The sequence below is a fragment of the Triturus cristatus genome, chromosome 11, assembly GCF_964204655.1.
Source record: "Triturus cristatus chromosome 11, aTriCri1.1, whole genome shotgun sequence".
Lineage (NCBI taxonomy): Eukaryota > Metazoa > Chordata > Amphibia > Caudata > Salamandridae > Triturus > Triturus cristatus.
In genome coordinates this window covers 1,123,916,453-1,123,941,713 of record NC_140594.1, presented here as the reverse complement: position 1 = coordinate 1,123,941,713, position 25,261 = coordinate 1,123,916,453, and the positions used below count along the sequence as shown (strand labels likewise).

The 25,261-nt window shown below is 43.7% G+C and overlaps 1 protein-coding gene across 2 annotated transcripts in view; it reads right to left on the bottom strand.

The window, feature by feature from the left end:
• ECEL1 (endothelin converting enzyme like 1) overlaps positions 1-25,261 on the bottom strand; it is a 565,411-nt gene that overhangs the window by 33,614 nt on the left and 506,536 nt on the right. For both annotated transcript variants that reach the window (XM_085635691.1, XM_085635690.1), the window contains exons 13-16: positions 23,638-23,689; positions 22,509-22,576; positions 11,179-11,303; positions 5,787-5,852 (exon numbers count right to left, since the gene is read on the bottom strand). In XM_085635691.1, the coding sequence (XP_085491817.1) occupies positions 5,787-5,852; positions 11,179-11,303; positions 22,509-22,576; positions 23,638-23,689 (311 nt within the window). The remainder of the gene's footprint in view (positions 1-5,786; positions 5,853-11,178; positions 11,304-22,508; positions 22,577-23,637; positions 23,690-25,261) is intronic.

Genomic DNA, 25,261 nt, shown 5'->3' with positions numbered 1-25,261 from the left:
CTGTTGCCAAGGGAATTGAAGCGCTGCACTGGCTCCCAGTTCAGCAGCGTATAGAGTTCAAGGCGTTATGCCTAGTCCATAAGGCGGTCTTTGGGGGGGGAGCTCTGGAAGTCCAGAAGCTCTTCAGCCCATATCTCCCGGGGCGGACACTGAGATCATCTACGCAAAGCTTGCTGAAACTGAATCGTGTCAGAAAAGCCAGATGGGGTGGTAGAGCTTTTTCCTTTCAGGCGGCTTGCCTGTGGAATGAGCTCCCTGGCTTTGTTAAACTTACGGAGAATCACCAAGCTTTCAGAAAACTGATAAAAACACGGCTGTTTGATACGACCAGGGGTTAGGTGGAGCGATCTCTCTCTATGGACCAGCGCCAAGACGCCTCGGCATTCGTTCGCGCTTTATAAGTGATGATCCTATCCTGATCCTATCAGACCATTGACGCTGCTGTCATGCTGGTGGCAACAGTGTCGCGATTGCTAGGGTAGTCGAGGTGCTTCTTATTTCCTGCGTCGTGGACAGAAGGATGGAAGAGAGGCGGCTGCCGGGAAGGTAAGTTAAATTGCCTTTTTAAACTTTTTTTTGAACACCCCTCCCTGCCACACCACTACTGCCATGTAACTTTAATCCAATACCATGCCTCATTTATGCCCCGCGCTCATAACTTTCATCCAATAGCGTGCCTCATTTTATGCCCCTCGCTCATAACTTCCCTCCAATAACATGCCTCATTGATGCCCCGCGCTCATAACTTTCATCCAATAATGTGCCTCATTTATGCCCCCGCGCTCATAACTTTCATCCAATAACATGCCTCCTTTATGCCCCGCGCTCATAACTTTCATCCAATAACGTGCCTCATTTATGCCCCCGCGCTCATAACTTTCATCCAATAACATGCCTCATTTATGCCCCGCGCTCACAACTTTCATCCAATAACATGACTCATTTATGCCCCCGCGCTCATAACTTTCATCCAATAACATGCCTCATTTATGCCCCGCGCTCATAACTTTAATCCAATAACATGCCTCATTTATGCCCCCGCGCTCATAACTTTCATCCAATACCATGCCTCATTTATGCCCTGCGCCCATAACTTTCATCCAATAGCGTGCCTCATTTTATGCCCCGCGCTCATAACTTTCATCCAATAACATTCCTCCTTTTATGCCCCACGCTCATAACTTTCATCCAATAGCGTGCCTCATTTTATGCCCAGTGCTCATAACTTTCATCTAATAATGTGCCTCATTTTATGCCCCGTGCTCATAACTTTCATCCAATACCATGCCTCATTTATGCCCCGCGCTCATAACTTTCATCCAATAGCGTGCCTCATTTTATGCCCCGTGCTCATAACTTTCATCCAATAACGTGCCTCATTTTATGCCCCGTGCTCATAACTTTCATCCAATAACGTGCCTCATTTTATGCCCCGCGCTCATAACTTCCATCCAATAACATGCCTCATTGATGCCCCGCGCTCATAACTTTCATCCAATAACGTGCCTCATTTTATGCCCCGTGCTCATAACTTTCATCCAATAACGTGCCTCATTTTATGTCCTGCGCTCATAACTTTCATCCAATAACATGCCTCAGTTTATGCCCCGTGCTCATAACTTTCATCCAATAACGTGCCTCATTTTATGTCCCGTGCTCATAGCTTTCATCCAATAACGTGCCTCATTTTATGTCCCGCGCTCATAACTTTCATCCAATAACATGCCTCATTTATGCTTTGAGTTGTTCTCCTGAAATTCTTCTTTATACTTTTCTTCGACCAGCCATGAAACCAGATTTTCTCAGTGATGTTTATTTGTAGGTGAAAGGGTTTTTGATGTAGATATATTTATTCTCTTTCTATTTTTAAAACATTGGATTGGAGACGCCATGCTATCTTCTCAGAACTCTATGAGTGATATAAAAGGATTAGAGTCATACGCAGCTGCGGCTCTTCCATAAGGCGTTGCAGCGTCGCCGCACAGAAAATAACGTGCCTCATTTATGCCCCCGCGCTCATAACTTTCATCCAATAACATGCCTCCTTTATGCCCCGCGCTCACAACTTTCATCCAATAACATGACTCATTTATGCCCCCGCGCTCATAACTTTCATCCAATAACATGCCTCAATTATGCCCCGCGCTCATAACTTTAATCCAATAACATGCCTCATTTATGCCCTGCGCCCATAACTTTCATCCAATAGCGTGCCTCATTTTATGCCCCGCGCTCATAACTTTCATCCAATAACATTCCTCCTTTTATGCCCCACGCTCATAACTTTCATCCAATAACATGCCTCATTTATGCCCCCGCGCTCATAACTTTCATCCAATAACATGCCTCATTTTATGCCCCGTGCTCATAACTTTCATCCAATACCATGCCTCATTTATGCCCGCGCTCATAACTTTCATCCAATAGCGTGCCTCATTTTATGCCCCGTGCTCATAACTTTCATCCAACAACGTGCCTCATTTTATGCCCCGTGCTCATAACTTTCATCCAATAACATGCCTCATTTATGCCCCCGCGCTCATAACTTTAATCCAATAACATGCCTCATTTTATGCCCCACGCTCATAACTTTCATCCAATACCATGTATTTTCTCGTGTTGAAGCACTCACAAATTCACCAACAAAGTTTCCTGTTACTGTCACAAAACTAGATACACATTAAAGTGGGCTTCTCTTCTTCTTTTATTTTCATATGAATCTCCAAACTTCTTATATTCATAACATTCTTCCACTCCCAACGCGTTTCGTCGATAGGGAATAACCCATGCGACTTCCTCAGGGCTGGAAGCAATAAATAATACACATTGGAGTATAGAAACTCACTTGTTTCATATTCCATAGCCCACATTATTGAATGTGCAAAGGAAAAACATGCTGTGTGACATACCATCAATATAATCACATCCACATGAATAATTAAATAAGGAATTCGACCCATCACTTTGAAAATTCAATCTAAAAAAAGGGTTTCAATCTAAAACAAATTAATTAATCACCATTGTAGCAGTGAAACACTATAAACACTCGTGATGGCACCATTCTCCCAACAGTGAACCAAATCAATTAATCATGCCTTAAACAAAGCCAAATGGTACCTTGATCTTGTTTAACTTCCTCCTAAGTTCAAAAAAGTATAAACACCTAGTCAAACACACTGCGGTATACATGAGGCAAGGATGGCGAGGGTAAACACCAAAAAATTAATTCTTGAAACACATACCTTAAAGCAATTTGGGTTAAATAATATCTGTGTCTCCTTCCTAATGGTCGTTTTATTATCCAAAAGCACCTACAATACAAATTTAATTGTAAGCAACCCTACACTAAAGATATTAAGTCAGTCATGCCTCAAGTCTTAACAGACTGAAATACAATCTCACCTGATTTCACTGAATAAAGTACGTGACCACTAGCGCAATTCTTTAAGCAATAATCCTCAAAGTTTGTATTCCAAGTCTCTGAAGTACGGAGACCTATAAATCAATGTAAACACCAAAATTTTAGTATATGTCCTAACCATACTACACGGCATCCCCCATTAGTCTATCGTAACTCTCCCATTATACTTACTTTTCGCAATAGCAAGCGTCCCCAGATACGGAACCGTCTTCGTGTCTAAACGCGTCGCGTATACTAACCCTCTTTATCACTCCAGTAAACATAAACGAGGTAACTACTCCGTCGTTAAAACGAGCGCCATTTTGGATAGGTTTAGGGAGACCACCAACATAATTATCGGGCGCCATTTACAAATTGTTAAGAAATACTGCACATTGAATCTGAGCTATCTTAATAGAAAAAGTGGTGATCCACGAAATTAATCGCGGCCATAACTATTATAAGTTATACCCCGCCATACCTATGATCTCTTAATTAAAAAACATGGCAATCCACGAAAGTACTCGCGGCCATAGTTATTATACGTTATATCCCGCCTTACCTATGATTATAGTTTACAAACTCCCCATGAAAGCGTTCCATATTAATTACTGAGAAATAATGCCAATTATAATAGGGCAACGTAATCGCCTTACCGCAGTAGATCATTTCTGTTGTTATAGCAACAGATAGATAAAAACAATCTCCAAGTACTCCATTATATCAATCCATTTTGCCCAGTTATTAAACAAAAAGTAACCAATCACCGTCATCACTGATTAATAGGACCTGCACATCTTTAATTATTTGATTCTTCGCTGATATAGTATAACATAAAATAAGTACCTAAGCAGAATATACTATGAACTGCACGAAACATACAACTAGAAAATAGCTAACAACTAAAAGCAACATCGCAACTCCAACAAGCCATCACTATATCTACTTATTGATCACTCTTTTGCTCAACCTGTCCAGTCCATTAAGTTCTCATTCCCCTAGGAAATACTGTAACTCACGGTCATAGTTAAGACCATCCTCCACAGCCCTCAAGCGCATGATCCATCTTGCCTCATGCCTCCGCAGTGCGAGTTCTCTGTTACCTCCACGCGCTTCCCTCTTAACATGCTCGATGCCACAAAATTGAAATGATTTATGTAAACCTTGCGAAGTACAGTTATGTATGTGTTCCGCAATTGGATACCTTTGATCATTATTCTTTACAGCTCTCCAATGTTCAGCAATCCTATCTTTAAGAGCCCTTATTGTGCTTCCCACATATATTTGCTCACACATACAATTAATTACATATACAACATATTTAGTACTGCAATTAATGTTAGTCACAATGTCATACACTTGTTTACCATTATACTGAAATTGTTTAGTTTTGTCTTTCGCATGTTTACACATCCCACAGTGGCCACATTTAAAAATACCATGCCTCATTTATGCCCCGCGCTCATAACTTTCATCCAATAGCGTGCCTCATTTTATGCCCCGTGCTCATAACTTTCATCCAATAACGTGCCTCATTTTATGTCCTGCGCTCATAACTTTCATCCAATAACATGCCTCAGTTTATGCCCCGTGCTCATAACTTTCATCCAATAACGTGCCTCATTTTATGCCCCGCGCTCATAACTTTCATCCAATAACGTGCCTCATTTTATGTCCCGCGCTCATAACTTTCATCCAATAACGTGCCTCATTTATGCTTTGAGTTGTTCTCCTGAAATTCTTCTTTATACTTTTCTTCGACCAGCCATGAAACCAGATTTTTTCAGTGATGTTTATTTGTAGGTGAAAGGGTTTTCGATGTAGATATATTTATTCTCTTTCTATTTTTAAAACATTGGATTGGAGACGCCATGCTATCTTCTCAGAACTCTATGAGTGATATAAAAGGATTAGAGTCATACGCAGCTGCGGCTCTTCCATAAGGCGTTGCAGCGTCGCCCCACAGAAAAGAAAATTATAACACCAAGTTATTATCATTTTATTTTTCCCTAGTGGCTCTGTAGGGGCGGGGCTGGGATTCCCACAGAGCAGGGGGAAGTGTGGTGGGCACTCTCTAAGTGCGGCCGGCCAAACCGTCATGTGCACTTAGCATGTTCTCCAGCAAGCTGTACTACACAGCCTCCCAGCCGCTGTCTGAGCGCCGAACCACGGCACTCAGACCATTGACGCTGCTGTCATGCTGGTGGCAACAGTGTCGCGATTGCTAGGGTAGTCGAGGTGCTTCTTATTTCCTGCGTCGTGGACAGAAGGATGGAAGAGAGGCGGCTGCCGGGAAGGTAAATTAATGGCCTTTTTAAACTTTTTTTAAAACCCCTCCCTGCCCCACCACTACTGCCATGTAGCAGCCACTACAAGTCATACGTACATAATAGGCCAGTTTGAGACCTCCCATGTCCGCTATATTCTCCCCAAGAGTGAGTCTTCCGTTCACCTGAAGAGGGAGAGGAGACAAAAGACAGAAAGTTAAACAATTCTTCTCACGCAAATGAAATCAAAGAAAGAATATCAGACAAAGAATTCCGTAGATACATTTCTGACTGTGATGGAGGTTGATGGAGCCTACATGTAAGGGTGAGATGAGATGCGTGAGAACCACAGAGCTTGTACTGTAGCTTGTGAGGAGTGGGAGCTCAGTACTAGGAGGAACAAATAACTGAATTATACGGCTGCAGGCTTCACTTAAATGCAAGAGCCCTGTAACAACAGAATGAACAGGATTCAACTGCAGAGCACTGAAGTATATGAAACAATTATGTGGTAACCAAGTCACAGACAGATTTTCAACACTTTATGCCTGGTGCAAAGTCATTGTGATGCAAACCAGCGCAAAGTGTTGATTTATTAGTTAAAGTTGCCTAAAAGGAACGCAAAGTAGCGCCGTGTGTTGCTTTGCACTACTTTGCCTCACGGAGTCGTCTCATTGGTGATGCATCATCACTCCCGCACTGCAACCCATGTTTTGAAACACAAAGCCCGGTCTGGTAACATTTGTAGACAAGGCTTTGCGCCACAAACAATGTCTCCTTGAGGCAGGCGAAAGTAGGGCAAAAGTTCCACTGAAGTGACTTGGCAACGAATGAGCTTCCGTTGAAGTGTTTGAGGTGTCCTGTATTATAGAGTGAGGGTTTTCACCGCAGTGTTTTCATCCACTGACTTGGTAACAGATGAGCTTCCAATGAAGGATGTATGGACCTATGATACTTTTAGAGGGATATCTCTTAGACGACTGTGGGGAATATGCATCCTTTTCCCGCTTTCCCTCACCCCGCATGTTGTTACAACGCAGTCTTTACAACGACCGCGTTGTAACAACGCAATACCCTTGCCCCGCAAGTCGTTACAAAGGCTGGATGTTGGAATAGTATAATTTACTATTCCAACTCCAGTCTGTGCGGACATTAGGGAAGGTGTTGAATTTTAAATCCAACACCTTCTCCCCCCTCCGCAAGTCGTTGTAACGACTTGCGTGGTAATGGTATTGTGTTGTTTCAACGAGGTCGTTGTTACGACTGTGTTGTAACAACATGCGGGGTGGCGAATGCGGGGTGACTGATGTTTACCAACTTTGAGTCCTCTTGCCTCTGCCCTCTGCAGCAGAGAAGCTTTTGCGTAACCTTCTTTGATCCAGAGCCTCTTGGAATATGACCCATTTGGTCCCTGAAGTTTCTGAACATTGGGAAACATTATATTGTGTCCTAACCTCTGACATGGGATTGATTACCTTAGTCACAAATCCCCCTTTAGATAAAACAATAAGGAAATGTGTTAGGGATGACCTTAAAGTGGGCAGATTCCCAATGGCACTTCAAGTTTTGCAAACATCGATCTGCATGATTGACCCTGGAAGAAGTGCTCTGGGTGGGAGCTCACAGAGAACCCATTGAGGCATCGCCCCTTTCAAATGACAGTTCATTAAAAAAAAAAAAGATCTGAAGTCTAGTTTATCTTATGGCCCAGCAAGTGCCCCCGGGGCACTGTTGGGAGAATATTGCTTACAATCATAGTTCGAATGGGCCGTAGGACCTAGAAGAGTTACTAACATTTAGGGCCACTTCATGCACTTCAAAAGTGTTAGAATGATTCGGTTTGCATTGTTGATCATCATTTTTAATCTTCTGACAATTTTTATTGCAAATAAAGATTGTATTTTAAATAAATACCTGTATATTTTCTAAACTGTACAGTGATCAGAAAATGAAAGCATACCCTCTTAAAAATGTCTTGTTTCACATATTAACATATATCTGCTGCACATCTTGTCTCACCAAGTCATAACAATTGATTAGCCTAACCTCATTTGATAAATTACACACACGTCCTTTGTGCACCTTCACTAGCCTAACGTCAAGCGATGATCTCTGATAGTAAGGGCACTAGGTTCTGATATTGCAGTGGCATTATTCTGGTCTATGAATAATCTCCCTTGTTCTTGGAAGCGCACAAAGATATTCCAACCCGCAAGACCTTTTTACAGCCAATGCTCTGTGAGGCCATTGGCTTTTATCTGGATGCCAGCCTGCTTAACATGAAAAATGTATTCAAGGACTGAAATAGGAACTGAATATATGAATATGAAAACTCCTGCCCGCCCTTAATAATAATAAAAGTAGCAGGAAGAAGCCTAATAAAAAAGAATAGGCTCATAAAACAGACTTTATCAAGGAAAGCCATCGCCGGAATGTGGGAAGCCTGTGTTATGATAACTTTTATATCCTCTATTTATGGGGCCAGACTGAAAGAGTAAAATGTATTTCCATCAAATGTGATATGGGAAGATCTGTAGCAAGCCCTGTCTCCCCTGCTCCCTGCCGTTCATCCTCTCCTCTTTGCTTCTTCTCTGTGGTATCTGTCGTTCGCTCTCCCTACTCCATGCCTCTTCCTCCCTTCGTCTCTACTCTCCCCATTCTCTCCTTTTGCTCTTAATTCTACTTGTCCTGTGTTATCAACCACCTGACGTCCACACCAAGGCCCCACAATCTGCTTTATCCAATGTTCCTTCATTTGTAATTGCACACTCCTCGAATGTGCGATTACATTTTCTGAGATAATTTATTTCACCGTTCCCTCACTTCCACTCAATCTCTCAATGAAAAAAATCATAACATGGTGCCACCAAAACATACTAATATTTAAGTATTTGCACAACCCAGCAGTGAAACGCTTATAGTAACTGGTATTGTCCATAATGTTGGCCCGCACAGCTCTCCTCTGGATGTACACAGCTAACAGGACATCTAGATTTAGGGGTACGATGCACTGGACCTCCAACTAACATCTCTCTGTCATCTGGCAGTGGTACCCACCACAGCCAGAGGACCACAGATGTCTAAATCCGAAAAGAGACGCGTTTATAGGTCCTCTTGGGCTCTAGAATGGTGACGCGGGTTCCAAAGGAGATAAAAGGGGTGACCCGAGGCCTCTTTAGGAAACCACAAGATCCTTGTTCAATCTGGAGTTGTTTTTCAGATGCCTGAATTGGGAGCTGACCCCTCAACAGGGCCCGAGCTAGCTCCAATGCAGAACTGATGCTAGGTGGCGAGCTCAGGTTAAAGACAGCAGACATGTTTGGTGTCACAAATCTCTAAAAGTTCTTGTTTAAGTATTTCTGTCTTTCACTGCTGTCACCTGTTTATCCAAGTACTTCCGGCTTTCACTGCTCTCATCTGTTTAACCAACTCTATTTTTTATTATTTAAAAAAACGACTTGTTACAAAACACTTCCGTCTTCGCGGACCTCCATTTTATTACCTGTGTTAACAGTTGGGTTAAATTATATACTAGACCCATAACATTGAAAACCTCTTGCAGTGAGTCATGATGGATCGACCATTGCAGCGTCAGCGGGTCTAAGAGAAACCTGGTTGTCCATTGGAAACAGGTTGAGGAGAAGCCACAGTGCCCCACCTCTGGGCCTAGGTGTGCCTGACCTCTGGGCCCAGGTGTGCCTGACCTCTGGGCCCAGGTGTGCCTGACCTCTGGTCCCAGGTGTGCCTGACCTCTGGGCCCAGGTGTGCCTGACCTCTGGGCCCAGGTGGACCAGACATGTAGAAAAGCCCTGAGAGCGTGTACATGTGTTCACCTGTGTGCGCACGTTCACATGTGTGTATATGTGCAAATAGCAGTATGTGAGTGTGTGTTACAATGTTGCAGCCGCATTCAAAAATATATAATCTGGCAAACAAGAAATTCACCAAAACAATGTAAACAATTTACAATGAATCTCTGTCTAGGTCAGGGCACAAGTCCTAAAAACATAAGTGGGGGGGACTAACCTAGTTAATCAGCATGCAAGTGACATCACAGCGTGTGACATCACAGGAAATGGCATCATAAGAAGTGACATCAGATCTTAAGCCCCCACATATATGTTTAACAGGCCTATCATGAGTACATTAAAGCACATTTCGAGTATACAGGGAAACCATCCTGATTTAGGCAGAAGATTCACACTTTTGTAAGCTACACATAAAACAATTTTGCCTTTTGTCAGCGTAAACTTCCTCTACCCATGGTGCTTTAAAAGAAAAAATAGTGATATTTAAATTATTACAACACCTCCTCAGGGGTAGTAAGCACTATATAAATGCTATTTATTTTGTGTAAATACAGGGAAAGACCAACACATCTGACATTCTTACAGCTCATGCATATCTCCTAAACAGGGACTGAACAAAGTGAAAAGCTGCCTCTCTTAAGTATGTGTGAAGTGCTAACAAGGTGTTTCCCCGCTGCTACATTTGTGAGGTGTGAGGCTCCTGAGTGCTCCCAGACAAGAAACTCGAACAAAAGGTGGCCCGATGAGCCCTCAAATCCAGCCTTTGTTATGGACCCAGCAGGAGTCTGAAGTAAGGAAGCCCCCTCCCGGCCTGCACGTTGTTGCGGATCAAAAGCAGACAACAACGTGCAGGCCTGCTGAATGTGTTCCGTGTTTGGAAAGTACACTAGGACGAATTCGGCACATTTTTCAGTGGGGCCCAACTTCTTGGCAGGGTCGACAGCGTTCACCCTGTGAAAATAGTGGGTGGACGCTGTCCAACCGCGTGTACCCCCGACTTGTGCCTTGGTCTAGATTATCACTATATCTGGGAATACTTCTGCCACTCTCTCTTTTTATCCAAGAAATCAACAAAAAAAAAATCATTGCATTCATTTTGGTAAAGTGCGCTGAAAGGGTGGTATGTCGGAACCAAGCAGGCGTTTACCAAGCATACCATGCAACGTGCTCCAATCCACAAAGGCATCTTTACAATGCATTCCTTTAAGATGCAAGTTTTTACAACAACTTATCTCAGGTAAAGCGCTGGGCTTCAAATAGTATAGTTTACTATTCCAACTCCAGTCCGCGCAACAGTAGGGAAAGTGTTGGACTTGAAGTCCAACATTAGTCCAAAACCCTTTCCTTAGCAAACCGGTGTAACTACTTGTGTGGTAAAGGAATGCGTTGTAAAGACGCATTCGTTGTTTGGACCGCATTGTTAAGACACAGCGTGGTTTGAGCTGTGATGTAAAGGCTGTTTCCTGCTGAAAGCGGTTTCCACCCACCAACAATGCTAACTCCTCAATGTTTCGGCGTGTAGGCTTAGACAGCTCTAGTCATCTGGGGACTACAAGTGAAATGGATGTGCAATATTGCCAAGTGTCCTGGTCTTGACCACCAACCACCTTGAGGTCTTCTCTACCACCCCAGTTATCCCGTGTCTCTTCTATATTTTGATGTGGTCTGTGGCTGGAATGGGCGGGAGGTGGGCCGTCCTTACCCGCTGTGCGTAGACCGTGAAGTTATCGTAAAGGTTGACAATGCATTCTGCTTTTTTGAGGAATTTGCTGTAGGAGTCCTCGGTCCACCAGTGCTTCAGGTTTCCATGGCGATCATACTGCCCACCTGCAGGAAGGGAAAGGTCATAAAATGCCAAGTATTAATGCTCTGATGCACTAGAGGGTCGCCTACCCCACTTCAATCTATCTGGCGTCTCCAGAGATGCATGGAAATTGTCTACAGTTAGTACAAAACGCTGCTGTGTGGATGGTTTCAGGGCTCCTAGGAAGGGGGTGTATATCCCCAGTACTCAGGTTTCCTCACTAACTATCTTTCGGTGGAAGGGCCTCCTTTGAGGCCAGAGCTTAATTTGTGCCGGTGGTTGCAGTAGAGAAAGATGAAAAACAGTGACAGAAGGAGACAGCAGGGACAAATAAGAACTTGTTCTCTCATCTGCATGCAGCGTGTTATATGTGAATGACCCTGAGTTACCAATACAAATGGTACATGTCCAACCGCGCTTTGCCGTCACTGAACCCAGTGCTGTTGTGCCTAAAGTCAAGCCAGCGACCTTTCGTAAAAATACTTTTTTTTTTCTAGTGCAGCTTAAAGATTGTGAAACTCCAAGGCCTCAACCTTTGGGCTGAGTCTAATCTTATACTTTACAAAAAATGCTTAAAGCAAGGCGTAAAGTTTTACCCAATGATTTGTGTTTTTTTATCGAGGTCGCTCTGTTTTCAACTGGTTCTGTGGGGCTAGCTTTAGTGGTCCAGCTTTTGTCAGCACCATGAAGCCCAGTAAAGAGGCACACTAGAAATCACCATACCATCTCATAAGTAACAAACCACACACACTACACCAATACCGGCTTCCACACCCATCCAAATTCCTACTTTTCCATCCTCAAGCTACTGCTGGGACGCTTCAGGCCGCCTCCTCGGGTGCCACCGGCTAGCAGATGCCAGGCTGCGCCTACTGAATACTGAATACTGAAATATTTATAGAGCGCACGAATGCCGAGGCGTCTTGGCGCTATAGAGACATTGAGAGCGGTGGAAGCGGATCTCAATCGGAAGAAAAAAGCCAGGTCTTTAATGCTTTTCTGAAACATTGTTTGGATTTTTGTGAGCGCAGGTGAGAGGGCAGAGAATTCCATAATCTAGAGGCCTGGTGCGAAAAGGACCTGCCACCCCACCGCGCTCTTCTAATTCTTGGATGGCATATCAGATCATGATTGGCTGATCTTAACGTACGCGATGGTACATAGCGAGGAAGAAGTTTGGACAGGTCATCTGATCCTGTGCCATATAAGGATTTATGTACCAGGCAGAGAGCCTTGAATTGTATTCTGGCTCTAACTGGGAGCCAGTGAAGTTCCCTGATGGCTTTTGACGTTGGATGACGGTAGGGCAGGTTGAGCAGAACCCTAGCGGCGGCGTTTTGAATAGCCTGGAGTTTGTTAATTTGTTTTTCCCCTGTGCCCAAGTAGAGTGCATTACAGTAATCTACTCGGGACATTATCAGTGCGCCCATTACAGTCTTTTTTAAAGTTATAGGAATATAGGGTAAAATTTTTCTAAGAATCTTGATGGTGTAAAAGCAAGTTGAGGTGATCTGGTTGATCTGTGCTTTACAAGAGAGATCTTTATCAACCAGGAAACCGAGGTTTCTAACTTTGTCAACCGGATTCGGGCAGGCGCCTGCCTCCTGAGGCCACCATAGGCTGCTCCAGACAGATGGTTTTTGCCCAAATTCGATTATCTCGGTTTTATCCGCGTTTAGTTTTAGGAAGTTACAGCTCATCCAATTTTTCACATCCAGAAGGCAGTTTTTAAATCGTTCTGCCGTGGCTTCGATGGTCTGGGATACTGACACTACAATTTGAGTGTCGTCGGCGTAGGACACCAATTGTAGGCCATGAGATTGAATAAGGGCAGCTAAAGGAGTGACATATAGGTTAAAAAGGGTGGGCGATAATGCCGAGCCCTGAGGGACCCCGCCAGGAAGGGAGAATTCATCAGATCGTAGACTTTCCCAAAATACCTGTTGGATTCTAGAGTCCAAAAAGGAGGTTAGCAGAGCAAGAGCCGTTCCAGTAAATCCTAAAGTTTTTAGTCTGTTTAGTAGGATTGAATGGTTGACGGTATCAAATGCCGCTGTAAGATCTAATAGGATCAGGGCTGTTCTACTGCCCTCGTCCATCTTCATTCGAATGTTTTCTGTGGCCATGATTAGAGCGGTCTCTGTTGAGTGGAAGGGACGAAATCCATGTTGTGAGGGATCTAAGAGCTTATTTTGGTCAACATATTTCATCATTTCTTGATTCATAGCTTTTTCAAGAATTTTAGCTGGCAGGGGCAGGCAGGATATTGGCCGGTAATTCTTAAGTACCGTTGGATCTAATGAATCCTTCTTGAGGATCGGACGAATACATGCTTTTTTCCAGCATTTGGGGAAATCACCAGACGAAATGATGTTATTTAGTAGAGGGGTCAGAACAGCTGCCACCGTCTGTGGAATCAGGTGTAGAATGCGTGGCGGGCATGGATCTAATGGGGATCCTGACTTCATCTGTGCAATTAACTCTGCCACCCGGGTTTCCTCTAGCAGTGGAAAGCAAGGATAAATGGGTCCTGTCAGATGGACAGTGTCTGTGTGGTCATTGGGTATAGTCAGTGCAGATGAGCTTAGATCATCGTATACATTCTGCACCTTTTGCTGGAAGAAGGTTGCAATATTGGTAACGAAGTTCTGATCAGGATTAAAAACAGTATCACGGGGGCTCTTGGTTAGATGCGTAACCGTCTTAAATAGCTCTCTGGTGGTATTAGAGGCTGTCTGGATTTTGTTTGTGAAATATACTGACTTGGCCTGAATTATTGCTGACTTGTACTCTTGTAGGGCTTTTGTGTATACGGATTTGTTTAGGATACTATAATCCGAACGCCACAACCGCTCAAGTCGTCGACATTTCATTTTTATATGTTTCACCTCTGCGGAATACCACAGTGCAGTTGCTGATCGCCTTCGTGCTTTTTTTATTTCAGCAGGCGCCAGCAGATTAACTGCCTGACTAATCCAGTTTTGAAATTCAATTGCTCCCTTATTAGTGTTACCAGAACCAAGGGGGGGGGGATTATTCGAAAGTGTGTCAGCTAGGCTGATGGGTTCAAGTTTATTCCATGGGTGGGTTTTTTCAGGTAGTGAGCATCCTCTTCGATGATTAATCAGGTTATTTTGAGGTAAGTTAAAAAAGATGGCACTGTGATCCGACCAAGGGACTGCTAAAATCGAGGTGACATTAATAAGGCTATTGTTGGTAAAAATGCCATCAAGAGTGTGGCCCGCCGTGTGGGTGGGGCCAGATATTAACTGATTCATGCCAAAGCTATGAAAGTTGTCTATTAAGGTGGCTGAGTCGGAGTCATTATTTGCTTCTAAGTGAAAGTTAAAATCACCCAAGATAGTGTAAGAAGCAGAATCCGATGTGGATTCAAGAAAAGTGAGCAATGCCGTAGTGAATGGTGCTCTCAATCCGGGGGGGCGATACACAAGGAGGCCTGTGAAAATTAGGCAGTTGTTGTTTTTGATTTTGAAGCTCATGGCTTCTGCTTCTAAACCCGGTTCTGACAGTGAAAAAACTTTTAAATGGGATTTATAAATAATCCCAATGCCACCTCCCACTTGTCCTGACCTATTTAGGAACTCTACCAGGTATCCTTCCGGAACTGCATCATTCCAGTCTGGTCCTGAGATTTCAGATGCCCATGTTTCTGTTAGAAACATCAGATCTATAGTATGATCAGTGATGAGAGTAGAAATTTCATGCTTATGTTTTGGCATTGATCTAGTGTTCAACAGAATACACTTTAAAGAGCTATTCCGGCTCGTTGGGCGGCTGGTTCCACCGTAGCCGTTAATTTTGGGCTGTGGGCAGGTGTAGGTATCACAACAGACAAGATTGCGAGATCGAGGTAGGGGGTTGTTAAGCCTTAGTCGTTCACAGGAGTCACAGCTAAATGAGGAAGGGAGGTCGACTACATTTATCGTGTGCATCCGAGTGCAGCGGAACTGATTCAGTTCTAACAGTTGGGTGTTAGAGTATTGGAGAGGGTGGGTAGCATTAAAAAGGCCAGGATCTCTGGCGCTAAGCGCGGATCTGGCGCGGACGGGCGCAGACGGGCTTGCCTTTGGCGCGCCTTCGGTGCGCCGCCGGCGCGCCCGCTGCGCACGTCCGCTGCGCTCCCTATAGAGGGGAGCCATTTTATGCTGTAGTGCGAGGGAGGGGCCGAAGACTGGACCGCAGTTAGGATTCACCCCCAAGATGGCGGAAGCAGAGGCAAGTCACACCCCCAACAGCGTCTACCCAGCTGCTAAGGAGCAAGAAGCCTAAGCAGGTAGGCACCAAATGGCGGTAAGAGAAAGCGGTAACTCCCAATGGATTAGGGTTAAAAAAAACAGTCTAAGTGCCCAAGAGTATTTATAGTGAATTAAAAATGCAACAGTTACAATCCTTACAGACAGCATACAGTCCCGGCTTTCCGCCTCAGGACACACTTCACACAGCGCTCGTAGTCAGCGGAGTGGGAGGGAAGTGGAGATTTTATGCTGTAGTGCGAGGGAGGGGCCGAAGACTGGACCGCAGTTAGGATTCACCCCCAAGATGGCGGAAGCAGAGGCGAGTCACACCCCCAACAGCGTCTACCCAGCTGCTAAGGAGCAAGAAGCCTAAGCAGGTAAGCACCAAATGGCGGTAAGAGAAAGCGGTAACTCCCAATGGATTAGGGTTAAAAAAAACAGTCTAAGTGCCCAAGAGTATTTATAGTGAATTAAAAATGCAACAGTTACAATCCTTACAGACAGCATACAGTCCCGGCTTTCCGCCTCAGGACACACTTCACACAGCGCTCGTAGTCAGCGGAGTGGGAGGGAAGTGGAGATTTTATGCTGTAGTGCGAGGGAGGGGCCGAAGACTGGACCGCAGTTAGGATTCACCCCCAAGATGGCGGAAGCAGAGGCGAGTCACACCCCCAACAGCGTCTACCCAGCTGCTAAGGAGCAAGAAGCCTAAGCAGGTAAGCACCAAATGGCGGTAAGAGAAAGCGGTAACTCCCAATGGATTAGGGTTAAAAAAAACAGTCTAAGTGCCCAAGAGTATTTATAGTGAATTAAAAATGCAACAGTTACAATCCTTACAGACAGCATACAGTCCCGAAGCATGAACTGTAGCACCTTATAATCAAGGGAAGGGGAAGCACTCCCTGTAGGGCAGTAAGGATCCAGGCCCTCTCTCTTCCAATAAAATGGATTCTTCTCAGGCGAGAGGGCTTCCATGTATCTTTTTGGATAGAAAGATGTGCCATTGAGAAGTGCAAGGAAAAGGCCCTTGGGACACAGTTGTCCCATTCCACTCAGGAAAAATGATCAATTTTACCCAATATTTCCGAGCTATAGGGAGGCAGACATAATCTATCCAGTTTGCTCCCCAAAGGTCACCAGTCGAGAGTGGGCGACCTCACATCTTCTAGCAGCAGGGGCGCGAGCGGCAGCGGCTGATGACAAGTGCAGCCCTCGATGGGGAATGCTGCAGATTGTGTCATCGATGCTGTCTGTGTCCCTTGTGCCACTTGGTACGACTCTCGCACCACGCACAAAGACTACACATGCATTGATAAATCCCCATCCACACACAAACTATTCTACACATCCACTGTGCTGCACCCAGAAACACACACTGTCCAGCACACACACATCCTACATACACCCCCACCCACAAACTATCTGACACACACGCATTCACACTATCCCAACCACACACAATATCCTACACACACACAGTATCTTACAGACAAAACATACACTGTCTTACACACACACACACCCTTTCTCCACCAAAACAGTAGTACACACAGCATGCATACACACGCATACACACACACACACACGCATGCATGCATACACCTACACACTATCCTCACAATCTAAGGCCTCCACATAGATTTGTATACTCCCGGAACACACCGACTCCCAAATAAGCACACACTGCATCTCACTGTGTGTCAAATGTCTCTATTGTGGGGTACATTATGGGTGCAAGTAACACACAGTAGGGGATCGCGTGAGTCCCCAATGCTGATCTTCTCGAGCCAACCCAAAGCAACAGCATAAATATTTTTTGCAATGCTTCACTCTGTGCTATGCCATGACCAGCACAGGCTGTGTAAGGGTATGATAGGATGGTCAACTTCAGGAAACTCCATAGAACTCCAGTCTTGGACTGGCGTGACCGCAAATGGTTGTTGCCAGTACATCTGTGATAGCCGACTTCCTAGTGGTCAGTACACGGGTAGTCTGTCCGGCTTCACATTTCCTTTCACCATATAGTAGCTATGTGTGTTCTATCATCACTTAGACCAACTTATGTAGAATCGTCTGCCTTAGCCAGCTGAAAGTTCAAGCGTATGGAAATCGCTTACGGCTACCTATGGAATCCATGATCTATGAAGGTCTCGAGATATTAAAAGTGTGGAAAGTCCTTGGAATGCAGGAAAGTGCTTGAGGTTTCTATGATATCATTAAACCAGCTCATAGATTTGGCAACACAAAGGGTAAAGGCACCAGTCTTCGTTAGGCTCAGTGAGTGAAAATGGAGGCATGAGTTGCACCCACTTTCATCCATGGATACAAGGGGCCTATGACCGCAGTCGATGAAACCGGCAATGGGGAATATCCAATGCTTTGAATGGGTTAATAAATGAGGCTTTATGGGGGAACAGAATAGAATTCAGTACACATCCAACATAATAAAGTCACCTATAGAAAAATACATAGGTTAGCATGCAGCAGACAGAGTGAAGATGTAGAGAAGACGGAGACCTTTCATTGCCTCATCCCTCACTAAGGACCTCTGAGATCCGTCACTATTGTCCTGTCCTCGGCGTCATCATTTCAGCCACGCGTCTGCCATCGATGCAGGTGGCGGATCTGGATCTGGAGCAGCGGGCAACTAGAGCGGTCTTTAGAAGTCAAGCCGACTTGACGTCATCAAGGTACTTGATGCTTATCGAGGATTTAGGGGACTATTGACTATACCAGGGGACCGTCACCCCAAAAAGAAAAGCCCCAGCCCAGAGTTGAAAAGTAAAATGGCAATAAAGTTAATTTATTACCTTTTTATTTTTCAACAACCAACCCGTACCTGAACAGAGTGTCAGGACGGGGAGGGGCCAGTGCTGCCGAGAGGCAGAATGGAGCTGTGCGCTAAAGTTCAAAATGCGCATGTCCCTTTGGCCGGCTGTCTTGTGATGACCAGTCAGACATGCACATTTTATTTAACCTAGCTGTCTTAGACAGCTGGGTTTGAGAAAGTGCAGGCCTCCAGTGCTCTAGTGAGTGCTGAGTGAGGCCGCTCCGTCCAATCCTGGCGCTTCTCTCATGCTGGTGAGAGCAGCGACAGGATTGGTTAGGGGAGTTGGCTGGGTCCCGCGTCAGAGCCTGCCTTGAAGACAGAAGACCGAAGGATGAGGACGCCAGGTAGGAAGGTAAGTGTATTTAATTTCACTTTTTTTTGTGTGTGTCAGCTGTCTCACCACCCGCTGCACATGCCAGCCGCCACTGGACTATACGATCAGTGTGGGTCAACAGCACTGCCTTCAATCTACAGCCCTCGACCAGATCTTTGTAAGTGGCGCGTGCACATCGCGATGCACAGGCGGACACCTCTGGTCCTGCCAGATGCTCATTGCAGTGTGGCATATTGCACTTTTTGATGCCATTAACACATTAAGTCAGGGAGATATTTCAATGTATAAAACAAGAGTAGATGACATCAAGAGGACCAGAATTATGTAGACAATTCATAAGAATTATATACTAGCCTTTAGAGCAACCACAGAGGAGCAGCCCAAAAGAGAGCAATGTGGCAAAATGTGATACCGCAAACTGTCTGCTGATAATAGTAATTTCCCACCACTACTCCCACAATGCAGCGTTGTGATTGGTATGAATGCCGTGAATCGGCGCTCAGATGATGACGGGGGCCTGTGCGAGTTCCTCACCAAACTGTGTAATGCAGCCTGGGAGGGAACATGCCAAGTGCGCATGAACTGTTTGGCCAGCCCAAGAGAGCCAGCCAAACAGTTTGTGTCACTTAGGAGTGCAAACCACTCCTCCCCTGCTCTGGCCAGCCCCGCCCGTCCCGCCACTGACTGCAATAGCAAAAATCAAATAATAAGAACAATACGGTATTATCATTCTATTTTTCCTTTTGAGCAGTGGGACGACTCTCCTCCGCCTCGGCAGGGGAGCCGCCACTGAGTGTGTTAAATCAGAACAAGGGGATGTAGAGGATGAAAGCATGTGAAAATGAACCATGTGCCAGGAACTGTATGTGCTGTCCTTCACCCTAACTCTTAGGATTCCTATCCCCGCTCTTCCTTGTATTCTAATTGCAAACCGTGCTGGTGCTGACTCTGCCACTAGATGCACCAATGGCAGTGTTGCACAAATCCAAAATGAGGAAATGGAGCAGCACTTTCACTTTCAGTAAGGGAATAAAGAAATTTGAAAAACATATTTCTGGCCACAAACAATATCATTAAAGCTGTTGCCAGACTGCATAGTTCACATTCCTTAATTGATTTAACTGGGTCTGGTGGCTTACTGGACTGATGCGCCCACTGTAGGGGTCTTGCGTTTGACCTCATGGCAGCAGTTAAAGGTTTCGTCCCTGTTACATGGACAGAAAGCACAATTGTCCTGATTTTCAAAAAAGGGCACAGAGGGGAACCCAAGATGCTACCGCCCAATATCCCTCCTGGACTCCAGTGCTAAGCTAATGGGTAGAATTTCTTGGACAGACTTGAACAGTGGGTAGAGAAGAAAATATCCTCACTGATAGCTGGTATGGGTTCAGGAGGGATGCTGGCACGATAGAACAATGTGTTAACTTACATCTGCTGATTAATAAATATACAGTTGCAAAAGAGGGGCGTGTCTACTTATGCTTTGCAGACCTAAGCAGTGCGTTCGATCTGGTAACCCATAGGAAGCTATGGAAAACCCTCGTGGACATGGGTGCCCCGATGGGTATCTTGAGTCTCAATTGTATCCCCATCTGACTGCATGGGTACGTTATGGACTGAAAGGGGAATGTACCCAAAGTTTGAAGGTCGCCCGGGGGATTCGACAGGGGTGTGTCCTCGCTCCTCTTCTCTTTTCACTCTGTATAAATAGGGTGGAAGAGATGTTACAGAAAGAGAAGGCCACGCCCCCATGGTTGGATCCTGTCCAGTTCCAATCCTACTATATGCAGACGATGCTGTCCTACTATCTAGAACAGCAGACGGGTTGCAGCTCCCGATTCTTAACTTTGTTACCTTTATGGAAAATAAAGACATGAAAATAAATCTAGTGAAAACAGTTATCATGGTGAGTGGAAATGGAAGGGCAAAAAAGAGGACACACCATATAAGAGGAGAGACTAGCTGAGACCCAACTGTTTTCATATTTAGGAGTCTAAATTACTGCATCAGGGCGCTGGGATAGCCAAATAAATGCCGCCAAAATGAAATTCCTTAGAGCCGCAGAATCCATCTTTAGATTAGCGAGTAAAGTAGGCCATAAACCGAGTAGGGAAATACTGATGTTATATAAAAGTAAATGCCTCGCAAGTGCTGGTTACGCCCCTGCACTGTGGGGGTGGCTAAATTGTGCCCTTTTGCAAACCGTAGAGAACCTGTTTTTGGCTCAATTGCTGGCCGTCCCAAAAACTACTCCATCATATATAACTCACAAGGAAGTGGCAGTTTCTTTTCTAGAGGATGACCTGCATGCCAGCCCTGCCCTTTTGTGGCACAACATATGCAGTGAAGTAGGGACAGAGTTTACAAAGGATATGATTTCAGATTGCCTCACTTTAGACGCATGGAGAAAAATAAGATGGCGGACTTATATAGACAGCCACCTAAGAAAAGTGGATAACCGTTTTTATGCCAAGGACATAGCTAAAATCTTACAATACAGCATAACTGAGTTCAAAACCATACTCGGAGAAGTGAGAGAGTTAGAAGGAAATACTTGCAAATGCAAAAAATCCACAGTGTGCAGATACCTGTCAGGCCCGGTACAAGTTGGCCTGCAAAACTATCTGGTAATGGTGAAGAACACCCAAAATAGATTCTTCCTTACCAGATTACGCCTAGGAACATTGCACTTGAGGGTCGCCTTTCCAAAAATAGGGGCGAGGGCAGATCTATTACCAAAATGCCCATGTCAACGTAGACCCAGCCAAAGCACAATGCACTTTATTCTGTTTTGTAGCTTTTATAAGGACCTAGGAAAAGAATTTCTAGCGCCGATTTTTGAAACTGATAAATATATTTACTTTCAGGGCGCTTTTAATTATTTATGTGCATTAGAAAATGTGGACATTTGCTCCTCTGTTATCTCATTCATTATATTTGCTCTTGGTAGAAGGAACAATCTTGCACACTTGGAAGTTCTAACCTATGAGGCCTTTTTTGAAGATGGTGATAGCTATACCCATAAAGTGCACATTGAAAGACTCTTTCTGGTAGAGCTTTTTAATTCTATCATACATTGTATAGCCTTAAAAATAGTGGACTATTTATTCTCGTCAATATGGAAGTCTTTATCTAGAGCACAGAAACAGCCATCATAAATTGCTCTCGATATAAATATAGTTAATCCATATACATTTTATCAGCTTCGGACTAACGAAAGGAGGAAGTGAGCAAAATGTTTTTTAATTGAAACAAATGTATTACATTTTAAGATTCTTTTATAGATTTTGGTGTCTCCGACTATAATGATATCTGATTGATTGAGAGAATTGATTTGAAGTTGCGCGTGGAGTGCCAGGTGATTAGAATTATTAACGTGGCGGACCACTAAGTAGGTTTTTGTCTTTTTTCCTAGGTTGGAAGAGCCTCGGCTGCCATATATGAATGTTATAGGTTTCTGTCATTGTGAGTGGGTATTAAGACATGAACTATGCCCCCTATTTTAATTTATTAATTTTATTGTCTTTATTGTGTACTTATATGGTTTTATATATGTAAACCAAATAAAGAAATGAAATTAAATGACCTCATGGTTGCAGGTTCAAGTCCAGGTGGGTACACTCAGCCTTTCATCCTTCTGAGGTCGATAAAATGAGTACCATTGAGTTGGGTAACAATAAACATCTGTCATTCAGTGCCAAGATACCCTTCTAGGTGAACGCGCACTTTACAAATACACATGCTATGTTATTCACGGGCACATGTGGCATGGAAGAGGGTACCTGTAGATGCACAGTCTCCAGCTTACCCCAGTCGTCATAGCCATGGGTCAGTTCATGCCCGATGATGGTCCCGATGCCCCCATAGTTCAGAGACCTGTTAGGATAAGATTATAAGGGATAGAAATAATTAATATATTCCACCACCCTTTCCATGACATGGTACCCATCTACATCTGAGAAGGGGGCATTAACATTTTGTTTGTAACTTAACAATGTGTACTCCTCTGCAAATTCCAGGCATGAAGACTGGCTAGTGACTCTACCTACCCTACCTCCCCCCGCCGTCCCAATCTGACACGTCACCCATCTTGACTGGTGCGCCAGAGGAAAGGGATCAAAGGAAGCCACAGCACCCTCCACTGGTTCACACCACTAACTTTTTGGCTTTCTGCTCTTTTGAAATATTTTTTAAGAGCATTATTATTGATTCGTTTATTTTTCAATTTTAAAGGGCTTTGTGAAATCTTATAATCAAGGTTTGCCTGTTATTTTTGTACAAGGTGATGGGGAAGCCGGCATTTGACGTGCAACCAACTCTCATCTCAATTCAACATGATTTAATCTTCCTTTGTGTTTTTTGCCAATCACTACTCTTTTTTATTGCTCCAATGTACTTTTTTTCCCATTGGGTTTATGCCATTACCTTACGAATTGTTTATTTTTTTTGTACTTTCATTATCACTGAGTCAGTTTCCTATTTCCCCCATGGTCATTTTGGAGAGTTAAATGGTCATTTGCACAGGAATGTATTTCCTTTTTTGGAATTTTGCATAAAGGAAGAAAAACATACAGTATTATTTTAGCAATTATTTCACTTCCAATCAAAATCTTTCAAAATTTCCTTGGCATTCCCCTTTTTAAGCTCTATGTGCTATGACTATGAAGCCCGGTGGATGGTATGACAGATTGAACCAGTGGGGTCGCGAGGTACCACGAAGGGTGCGGGGGGTGGTCAGCCACAGGCGGCATGAGTTTTGGGGGCGGCGGCCTCACCGTTCTTGCCTTCAGTCTGGGGGTGGCACCCCCTCCCCTGCTATTCAATCGGCCGCTGCGGGGCGGCAAACCCAGGGACCGCCACGGGCAGCCAAAGGCTAGTAATGCTGGATCACAATAGTTAATGCATTAGAGTATAGAAAAGACGTATTAAGAACTTACTGTGGAAATTCGGGGTCATAGAGGGTCGGTTGTAGGATCCCGGCTGGGAACACTAGGAAAGAAAGCAAAAATGACTGACTCAGAGTGCAGAAGAAAAGACAAAGTCTGCTCCTCAGCAGAAAAACTGCCTTGAGTGCAAACACCACTCAACCCATCTACTGGTACATTTCATGGCCATGTCTGAACTGGGGTGGCGTGGTGAGCAAAATAACGATGTATTAATCCCAGATCTGTGACTGGGGGTGAGTGTTTTGCCAATGTGCAACATTCCATCCATCATCTTGTGTGTTTTACATTTCATCGACACTCATTTTCGACAGGTGAGTTTTATAACAGCCACGCAGGTGAGAGCTCCGATTGAAATATCCCTGTTATGCAGTGTTTCTGCATAACTTACAATGCTGGTGGGACCTTTAACCAAACCTAGGCGAAATAAATTTTAATTATGCTGGCGTAATTCATGTAATTACAGGAACTTTGTGTTATGTTCGTATGTGATATTCCCGGAAATATGCCATTATGACACATCCCATAATTACGTCACCATTCATGGCAAAATTGCAATGCAAGCATAACGTTGTTTGCAGGAATTGTGTTTTTGCAAAAAAAGTTTAGTGTGACTGTGTCCTTATAACAATAATTGATGTGAGAACGTATTTCTCACTAAAATATAGTGCTAAATGATGGGTTTCCATTTCATGTAATTATGCATAAATTTCCCAGAATTTCATGTAATAACGCAAGAACAAATTCTGAAAATTCTACTCATGCCTACTGGTAACCCATGTTAACCCACGTTAATTAGCTTTAATAAGAGGTATTTACACAGAATGATTGATTATTTATTATTTAAAATGTTTACGGTAAACTTATTAAAAAAATTAAACTGTAATTGAATTAAAATAGGTTGAACTAGTTCAACACAGTGAATAACAAAATTTACTAAAAAGAATAAAAAAAAGTTACTAAGGGTGAACATATTCTTTTCTTTATAAGTGTAATCGATATATTTAATTTATTAATTATTTAATACATGTTCAATTTGAAGAGTTGATGTGCTGTAATGTTTTATTCTATTACTTCGAGGTAATAATAAATATTTTCAATGAACTTTCATTTACATTCTACATTCAAATATGTTTCATATTTTTTTTAAAGAATAATAAACTTTCACAATTTTCTCTATATTTTCACATACAAAATGCTTTCCTGCGGTGATGAACATCAATTATCTTTTCAAAGTTAATGGTAGTAACTGTGCTTTCTTAAATCCTCTTGCAAGAGGTTGCACTCACTGATCCAGAGAGGTGGAGACATGCAAGTGTACACCTCGGTGTAAATCTACACTCAGAAATGGTATATAGCAAACAAAATCATGGCTACATCTAGGTGTAGTAGTAAATATATAAGAGTAGTAAATATATCAGATTAAATGTACTCATGAATACTTACCTTTGTGAACTGGTCAATGATGCAGCCAGTATATTTTATAATATTTTATAAAAGAACAAAAAGTCCAAAATTAGGTCTCACAATTAAGCTAGGTCCAGATGTATGAACAATTGGTTGTGAAATATTGGCACAATTTACGACCAGTATTTATGAGACAACTAAATTATTTTGG